At 44.2% G+C, this 9406-nt stretch overlaps 1 protein-coding gene across 1 annotated transcript; it reads left to right on the forward strand.

The window, feature by feature from the left end:
* Positions 1–3784: 3784 nt before the first annotated feature.
* On the forward strand, positions 3785–7846 carry LOC108789880. Its single transcript, XM_018560018.1, has 3 exons — positions 3785–3902; positions 5553–5658; positions 7299–7846. Exons 2-3 carry the CDS (start codon positions 5562–5564, stop codon positions 7628–7630), a joined length of 429 nt encoding a protein of 142 aa, XP_018415520.1. The 5' UTR covers positions 3785–3902; positions 5553–5561; the 3' UTR covers positions 7631–7846.
* The last annotated feature ends 1560 nt before the right edge of the window (positions 7847–9406 follow it).

A 9406-nucleotide genomic window follows, 5' to 3' on the forward strand; every position in this document is an offset into this window, starting at 1 on the left:
TGCGGCTGATTTCAGCCGTACATCGGCTGAAATCAGCCAGCCAAACATGCTCTGCATTTTTGGCTGAGCCGAAGTGCAAAGGGACCTCATCTCAGACGATCCAACACCTAGATCGGCTGAGCCGAAGCTCCGGCAACTCACTCGCTGCCGTTCGCCCCTATTCTCACAGGGGCCGAATGGCAGTGAGTGAATATCCGAATGCTGCCGAGCGGCATTCGGCTTGGCAATTCTGCTCTCTACCTCCGAGGTACCGAGCTGAATAGCAAACCAGTTACAGGACTGAGAAAAAAATACAGTTTCCAAATTATTTTAAAATTGATAACAAATACGAAATTAAAAATATTTAAATAAAATGTAAATTAAAATAAAAAACAATTGGGCAGAGCTAACAGTAAAAGCTAGTTCCGCCCAACTGTTTCCTATTGGCCGCCACCTGCTAGAGTCTTCTAGCAGGTCCTGTCCAATGAATAACAACTGGGCAGAGACGACCGGCTCGGCCCAGTTATTATTGTTTAATGACAGGTCAGCTGATCTGTCATTACAACTGGGCGGAGCCAGCTGTGAGATCAGGGCTGGCTCCGCCCATCTGCCATTTGCAGGGCCCCGCTTTGGCTGTCACTTTGGCTCGGTCGAGCCGAAGCATATGCCTTCGGCTTGGGTGAGCCGCTCGACCACCTTTGGCTGCTGTACTGTAAATAGCCCGTACAGCCGCCCTTCGGTTCCGGTGGCCGAAGGATCAGCCGAATAGTGAATAACCCCCATAATCCCTCAGATCTTTGGAAAATGACAAACAACTGCAGACAATATGGAGTCTCGGTGTGTATAAACCTCTTCTTCCTGAGGCTCCATTCACATATAGCGTTTGCGTTTCCCACGCTGTTTTCCGTGTGGAAGACCGCACGGGGCGCAAATGTTATGAAACAACTGCACGGATTCCACTCATTTGCGGCTATTATATAGCCCCGAACGTGCGGAATCCACCGTATTGTCGCACTTGCACTATTTTAGGAGCTGCGCAGTTTCGTTCTGCGCGTTCCCTGCAATAGTCTGAACAATGCACGTTAAAGAGCATTGTTTTTTCTGTGTAGAGCAGCTCCGCGTGTATTCGTACAGACGAATCCACGCGGACAGCCGCCCCAGTGTGAATGGAGTGTTGGTAACGCAGTCTGTAGGATTCTTTTAAAGACTGGAGGTGATAGCTTGATTAATATTATCTCCAGCACAAGCCTGGCAGAAACTCAATGGCAGCTAGGTGTAAGTTCCTCCAATCTCCAGGCCTGCCCATCTCTTCACATTTCAATGGTGAACATTTGTCTCATTATTGACCATGGAACTAAGAATGGAATCATCTATATCAACTCATGTCCATATTTTAATATCTCAGGACCCCTGCAGACAGAAGTCCGTGTTTTCCTTATCTAGGTACTAGGCCAGTAAGGGGAAAAAATGCCATTAAAAAAAATGAAAATCATGCAGGAGGAGCTGAGCTGCTATGTGTTGCTGGAAGAGGTGAGAAAAGTGAGCTGAACTGCAGGGTCACCTGGGAGAGGGGTGCAGGGGGAGCTGAGCTGTTATCTCGCTGCTGGGAGAGGGGTGCAGGGGGAGCTGAGCTGTTATCTCACTGCTGGGAGAGGGGTGCAGGGGGAGCTGAGCTGTTATCTCACTGCTGGGAGAGGGGTGCAGGGGGAGCTGAGCTGTTATCTCACTGCTGGGAGAGGGGTGCAGGGGGAGCTGAGCTGTTGTCACTGCGGGAATAGGGGAGTATGGGGATGTGAGCTGCTGCTGAAAGGGGGGGATCAAGGGAAGCTGAGCTGATGAATCAAAACTGGGAAGAGTGAGCTGAGCTGCTCAGTCATTGCTGTAAGGGGGAGCGGAATGAGCTGTCACTGCTCGGAAAGTGGAAGATGAGCTCCCAGTGCTGGGAGGGGGAGCTGAGCTACTGACAGAACAACTTAGATGAGTTTAGTGCTCCTGCTTTAAACTTTTAGGATGAATTGCCCATAGTACCTACAGATACTGAAGGCAGGAAAGGTCTGTTTTAAAACTCAATTACTGTTTGTTCAGCATATGGAAATTAGGGCTGCAACAACTAATCGACTAAGTCAATTATAATCGATGATTGAAAAAGTTGTCAACAATCATTGATTAATCGGCTTTCGATTAGTTGGCCATGTTCACAGCGCCGCGCGCCGCACCTCCTTCACGCCTCATGCTCGCCGCTGCCATACCCGCTGCCCGCATCCACGCTCAACACACCGCACCTCCTCCACCGCCTCATGCTTACCGCCTGCCCACATCCACAATCGGCACAGGGACGCGGGGAGAAGAAGCAGAAGAAGCAAGGAGGAGCAGGCGTGGGGGGATGACAGCCGCCGACAGACAGGCCCGATCTCAGAAGCAAGTTGCTGGAAGACTGCTCAGGTAAGCCTGCACTTCCCTCTCCCCCCACATGGGGCTCTATAATGTATTGCTGGGATAGTGGGATTTGTATTCCAATATAGCTGATATTAAATAGCTGTATATTAAACAGGGCAATGTACCATCAGCTATAGAGGAATACAAATCCCAGCAATACATTGTACACTGTATGTATAATGTATTGCTGGGATTTGTTGTATTCCTATATAGCTGGTGGTATTCTGCATTGCGCTGTATAGAGGACTACAATTTCCAGCAATAGCACATTATACAGCGCAATGCAGAATACCGCCAGCTATAGAGGACTACTAATACTAATACTATACATTATAGCTGGCGGTATTCTGCATTGCGCTGTATAATGTACTATTGCTGGGATTTGTAGTCCTCTATAGCAGGTGCCATTCTGCATTGATTGCTGTATAATTTTACACTTTCCATTTCACTATATTGCACACCACACTTTTTTTTAAATTTTTTTTTTACTTCCACCGTTCCAAGCTTGCTCATGTGATGGAGTGCAATCTCAATACAAACTAGAAGTCCATCACTGGAGCCATTTGTTTTATCGCGATTAACCGATTAATCAAACGTAATAATCAGCTAACTAATCGATTTTGAAAATAATCGTTAGCTGCAGCTCTAATGGAAATACTTAACTGTCCATAGCCTGACTATGGACTTCCACCCCCCCCAACCCATGACCATAAGCCTAACTCTAGAGTTAAACCCTGATCTAGTAAACCCTCAAAAACCAATTATCACTGGAATTATCACGCCAGCACTCCTATCATGAATCTGAATTGTAAGAAAATATAATAGTCTCCTGCTGATTCATAATGGTCCCAAAATGACCTGGACATTGAGGAACACTGAAGATGACTCAAAGCCCAACCAATACAAAAGATGGTCGACTGATTTGTATAAGTGGAATACATTCGTCATTCCACTGTCAGCTACCCAGGTAGGCTATAAAAGGCTGATAAAAGTATCTTTGAATAGGATCAGTAAGAGAACCTCAATTGCACGCAGGAATATCTTCCACTCATTCTCAGAATTAATTCTATCCTACATACAGTTCTATTAATTTCCTGGAATTTTAAATGATGTTTATGTATTTTTTTTATATTATTGAGAATATTTAATGATTGCTTTATTTAATCTAACTTGCCCTGTACCTGCACTGGTCCTCTGGGTGGTGGAATGCATTGAGGGCAGCAGAAACTGTGCTATGAAAAGCAGCCACAAGGTGGCAGCAGAACATTACTCACCCTTCCCTTCCTCCCTTCCCCTTTTCACTGTTGTGCTGTGTTTAAAGGTCCTTAATTGTTCCTAAACTGTGATTCATGAAAGTGATCATTTCATCAAAGCCACAAAGAGAGCCACACTGGAGCAGTCACAGTAGGAGAGTGACAGAGCGCAGCTACACTGCTGTATATCCGACTACAGGAGCCCCCCCAAGTCTGCAGCATCCCAGAACCAAGGTGAGTAACAAGTTGGGGTTCCTCTGTACCCCAATATTCTATTCTGTCCTTTTCATCACCATTCCAGCTCTGTACTTTTCAGGTAACTTCAATTCCCTTCAATATGTAAAATATTTTATTAGATTTATTTACATTATTACATTGATTTATTTACTCTGGTAGATGTTTTTCTGAAGATTTTGTACATTTTAAGTTTTTATAATTTAATATAAATGTAATATTTTTAATGTTTATTTATTGTTTTTGTAAGTAGTTAATTTAGTAAAACTTGCTTTTGTACATTTGTTTTATATTATATTCTGTGTAAAGTTTCTAAAGCTTTCAATTAATGTTATCAGTTCAAACTCTGGAGGAACCAGAAATACATAAGAATTCCTTAAATGTTTTCTTTTCCTTATGAATTTTGGATGCAATCTCTGCTCAGAGTATTTTATGGGTATTTTAGGCAGAATTTGCATGTTTTCTCTATTTTTTTGCTCTTTATTTTGTCGCTGTGCAGATGTGACAAGTGATGACCACCCTGATCCAGAATATTGTTTGATATAAAAACATTCCTCATCATAATAATATAAATAATTTCTACACAATTCAAAGCTACTTTGTCATCTACATAACTGCGTCCTTTATTTGCAAAGTCATTATTATACATTACATTATTATTAAGTTGAATGTTTATAGTCACATTGCATGATGTGCTAAATAATATTGGGGGACAGATAAAAAAAAAAAATGTTCTGAACTAATTCTAAAAAATAGTTACAAAATGATTAATGATTGAATAAATGATTAAATATTAAACATTGGATCATGTTTCTATTTAGTTAGTTCTAAATAGTTTCCATTATATGCCGCACTTCTCAGAATGACAACGTATAAACTGTTACACAATACTTGACTGAAGAGCGAGAAATATAAGAGGACGCTTCCTTCTTTGACCACAGAAGCTTACACTCTATCTTAGAAAGGGGTGTAGGAGGTGAACATTGTGGAGTGACAGGCTCTCTGTGATGGATACAAGACATAAGTGGCAGACACAGAGCAGAATATTTGTTGTAATAGTTACTCGTCATGGCAACGTACGGATGAATAGGACATTAATTAGCAGAAGGTATTGACATGGTTCAAGATTTGGTGTCTTCACACCTCCACATCCCAGAGTCATTGGATAATAAACTGATAATTATCAGAGCTGCTTGCTGTCCTTTGCAATTAGCACAGTGCGGATCCTAAATAGATCTGATCACAAGAGGAACAGCCGCAGAGTGTCACTCCGACCTTCCTAAATTATTTTTGTATCAGGGCGCCTCCAAAATGATACATTTTATACACTTGGGTTGTGATTGCTTTGCAACAATTTGGAGGATAATAAAAGTTAATGACGTATTACCTTAACGGACCACTTCAACCATCTGCGCAAGTGAGATCCTGCCTAAAGGCACATTGCTGCCATGCGCCTGTCACCGCCTGCCAATCAATAACATTATACAATGTGCCAGAAAGAGCATTCATACCAAGAACGGGTGAGATTTACTAAAGGACTCAGTTATTCTATACACACTCCAAATAGACAAATGTACTGGTATTATTTTTCCTACTCTCATTTATAAATGGAACAGGAACATATTGATAAATTAGATTTGTGTCTTGCAGCTTTGGGAAATGGGCCGGATCTGTGTCTTTGTACTGATCACATTGGTGGTCTACCGGGATGGCTGCTCAGGGAATCGGGCCAGTGCTAGAATGGAAGATCACTCAGGTATGGGCTGATGAGATAAAACTCTTTTCCATCAGTTTTAATGGCTGCTCTACCCTAATGCAATGTGACTGTTTTACACCGAAGGGTGAGACTCCCCTTCTCTGGGGCCACAGTTATTTCTAGAAAGTCTTAGTGACACTAAACTCAGAAGTTAAATCTTAAAAATACATTCAAGTACCTTAACTATTAACATAAATGTATCTTATTTGTGTATCACTCAGCTGTAGTTCCTCAAATAATCTCTGAATTGGTGCTGACACTGTCCTTCCTTCTGGAGGGGGGCTACTCTTGTTCCCCATGGTCCCTGTGTGTGTTGTAAAGTAGCCACAGGTCCCAGCTCGCTCCCATGATGGACTACAATCTCATGTTCAGTTTACTAATTTGTATCGAGATTCAGAGGTGTCCTGAGGCGGGGTGCACCTGGTGCGGCACACCTTATCCTGCCGGGTGACGTCCCCTCTCTCTCCATCACCAAGATGGCCGCCGGCAGGCAACAGCGCATGCGCGTGATGACGTCACGCCCACCACCGATGTTACCTGCCAGCTGCCATCTTGGTGATGGACGCCGGCAGAGAGAGGAGGGGACGTCACCTGGCGGCATAAGGTATGCCGCCGTGTCCCCTCCTCTCTCGAGCAACTGTCGGGCTCTTGGTCCTTGACCGGGTGCCCGACTTTTCAGAGGGGGGTAACACCAAAATGACTGTCAGTCATTTTGGTGTCACCCCTCCAATGGTGTCACCCGGGTGCGGGCCACCCCCCCCCCTTGTGACGCCACTGTCGAGATTGTAGTCCATCACAGGAGCAAGCTCGGGAGGAAGGAGGGGCTCAGATTTGGAGGGGAGTGGGGGTAGAATGTGGATGAGAGAGGCTCAAATATGGAGGGAAGAGGGGCCCAGATATGGAGAGGAGAGGGGCTTAGATATGGGGGGGGGCTCAGATACTGAAGGGAGAGGGGATCAGATCCAGAAGGTAGAGAGGCTCAGATTTATAGGAGAGAGGGCCTCAGAATCAGATGGTAGCGGGCTCAGGCACAGTGGGGAGAGGGGCTCAGATATGGAGGGTAGTGGGGTTCACATACAGACAGTAGTTGGGTTATGATTTGGAGAGATAAGAGCTCAGGGAAGAGGGGCCCATATATGGAGGAGAGAAGGGCTCAGATATGGAGGGTAGAGGGGCACAGAAATGAAGGGGAGAAAGGCTCAGATCCAGTTGGCTCAGATATTGAAGGGCTCAGATTCAGAGGAGATCCGATCCAAATTTGAAGAGGGGAAGTAGGGGCTCAGATACGGAGGGTAGTGGGACTCAGATATGGAGGGTGGTGGGGCTCAGATATGAAGGGGAGAGGGGCTCAGATATGGAGGGGAGAGGGGCTCAGATATGGAGGAGAGATGGGCTCAGATATGGAGGAGAGAGGGGATCCGATCCAGAGGGAAGAGGGGCTCAGATCTGGAGGAGAGAGGGCTCAGATATGGAGTAAAGAGTAGCTTAGATCGAGAGGGGTGCAGATTCATGGGGGTGTCTCAGCCCCCAAGGCTACACCTATAAATGAAATAACATTTTAAGGGGACTGATTTATGAATTTCTAAGTGTTCTGCCTCTTGTAATGAAATTCTAACGCCACATTCTTTTCCCACATCTAGAGTTCGATTATCCAGAGAGTGAATTGCCGGTGAAGAGGAACCCCTACCCCCTGGTGAGAAGCGCTGAAAGCCAGAACTGGGCAGATCACCCCAACATCTGCTATTTCATACATGAGAGTCAGTCAGAGGGTCAGATCTCCTGCCGGCTGCGCTTTACTCGAAGTAAGTTTAACTTTAACCCCTTTGGACTGCGCTTCGGCAAGCGAGATCACAGTGGCGTTGTCGCAAAGAGATTCCCCGAAACCTCCAGCGGCCATTTTCTACATGACCTTCTGAAACTGAACGACAAACAGACTCCACCATGTGGACTGGCCTCTGCCGAGCGATGCTAGCTGGGATTTTATATTTGTGTATTTATTATTATGTCTGCTGACATTTTATATCCCTTTTCCTGTTCTGAGTCTCATTTTCTGTACAGGTCAGTCTTGTTTGGGGGGACAGAATCTTAATGCACTATGCTCATGTTGTCTGCAGCAGTAATACAGTTATATATTTCTGTCTGAAATTATGTTTTTGTTGTGTTTTTAATAAAAGTGTTTGCAAGTGTCCCTATTTCTAAGCCTTGACACAATTAAAGGTTTTCAGTGATGTTGAACTGGGTGGAGGATGGCTGGGAGATGATGGGTCTTTGTTTGTCGTGTCCGTTGTGTAATTAAATGTAAGGACATGCACAAAAAAACACTTTATGGCACTTTAAACCTTATCTTCCTCATTGCAGAAGAACGCCATTGTGTGACATTCACTTGGCACCGAGGAAGGCGGCTTTGGTGTAAAACTAATCTTCCTAGATTGATATTGATTGTATATGGAGCTGACACCAGCCCTGATTTTGTGAAGGTAACTGGCCCAGAGACTAAATTGTAATGAGAGTAGAGTGTGCCCGTTTTTGGAATTTTATTTTCACCCTTTTTTTTTTTTAAAGAATAAAATTAAGGTATTAAAAAAAAAAACAAGCAGAAGAACACAAAACATTTGCAGGGTTATTCACAAAAGGTTGAAGAGTTTGGAGAAGACAGGAGAAGTGAACAATCTCGGACAACATAACTGATTTGGAAAAATTCTCCAATTCAGCTCACTTTCCAGTTTAGCTATGTTGTCCTAGATTGTTCCCTTCTCCTGTCTTCTCCAAACTCTTCACCCTTTTGTGAATAACCCTGTTAATTTTTATTGAATACCAGCTCCGGAAGGGGTACAGAGTGCATGAGCGTCCATAACTACAAGTCATACTCAACATGGTAAGAATGCAGAGGAAACCAGCCGGTATAATGGCAAGATAATAAAGAGTGGAGTTTGTCCCCATTTATCTATGGGAGCTATGCCTGCACCCATCCAAGGGACCTAAACAATAACAATAGGAAGAAAAAGAGGAGATAAAACAAGGAGAGAAAAATAGATGAAAGTGGAAGAAAGGATTGCAGAAAAGGTAAAGTAAAGAAAGAAAAGTAAAAGGAGAGAGAGAGAGAGAGAGAGAGAGAGAGAGAGAGAGAGAACAGCTATGTGCTTAGTACTTTGCCAGTGGGGCAATGTTATATGAATAGAGCATGTGTTACAAACAAAGCCACATGACACCAGCTTTCCTATCACAGAGTTCTCTCTGCTGTGATAAGCAGAGAGAAATCAGTGCGCTCCGCAGGCTCCATACTCACCTTTTAACGTTCCCGAAACACCCCACCACAAAATAGGAAATTAACTCAAGTCCAAACCATATGGTTGAAAGCAAGTAAAACCAGAAAAGGCAATCCAAACACTCCATGTAGGAACAAACATAGGGTAAGTATCAAATAAACAGGGTGAAGGCTCTTCCAGGAGTATGACTGCACTAACTTCTTTAACCCAAGAGAGGCCTCTCTTGACAACACCTCGAGAGCCAGGAATGATGGAGAGCAGGGCTATCTCCGGGGTTAAGGGAATTAAGTCCCCGTCACTGAAGTGCTCATGGCAAAACAGAGCGCTAGAAGGACCTCATATGGCTGATAATAAGACCACCAAATATGAAGCAACGTACCCTACTCAACACCACAGCGCCAGCACCTGAAATAGACGGACTGTATCTCGACAAAACAGAAGGACAGTGATACCATCCGGTAAGTATTTTGTAATTTTGTTCT

This window comes from Nanorana parkeri, unplaced genomic scaffold (assembly GCF_000935625.1).
Source record: "Nanorana parkeri isolate BGI_ZX_2015 unplaced genomic scaffold, ASM93562v1 scaffold426, whole genome shotgun sequence".
Classification (NCBI taxonomy): domain Eukaryota; kingdom Metazoa; phylum Chordata; class Amphibia; order Anura; family Dicroglossidae; genus Nanorana; species Nanorana parkeri.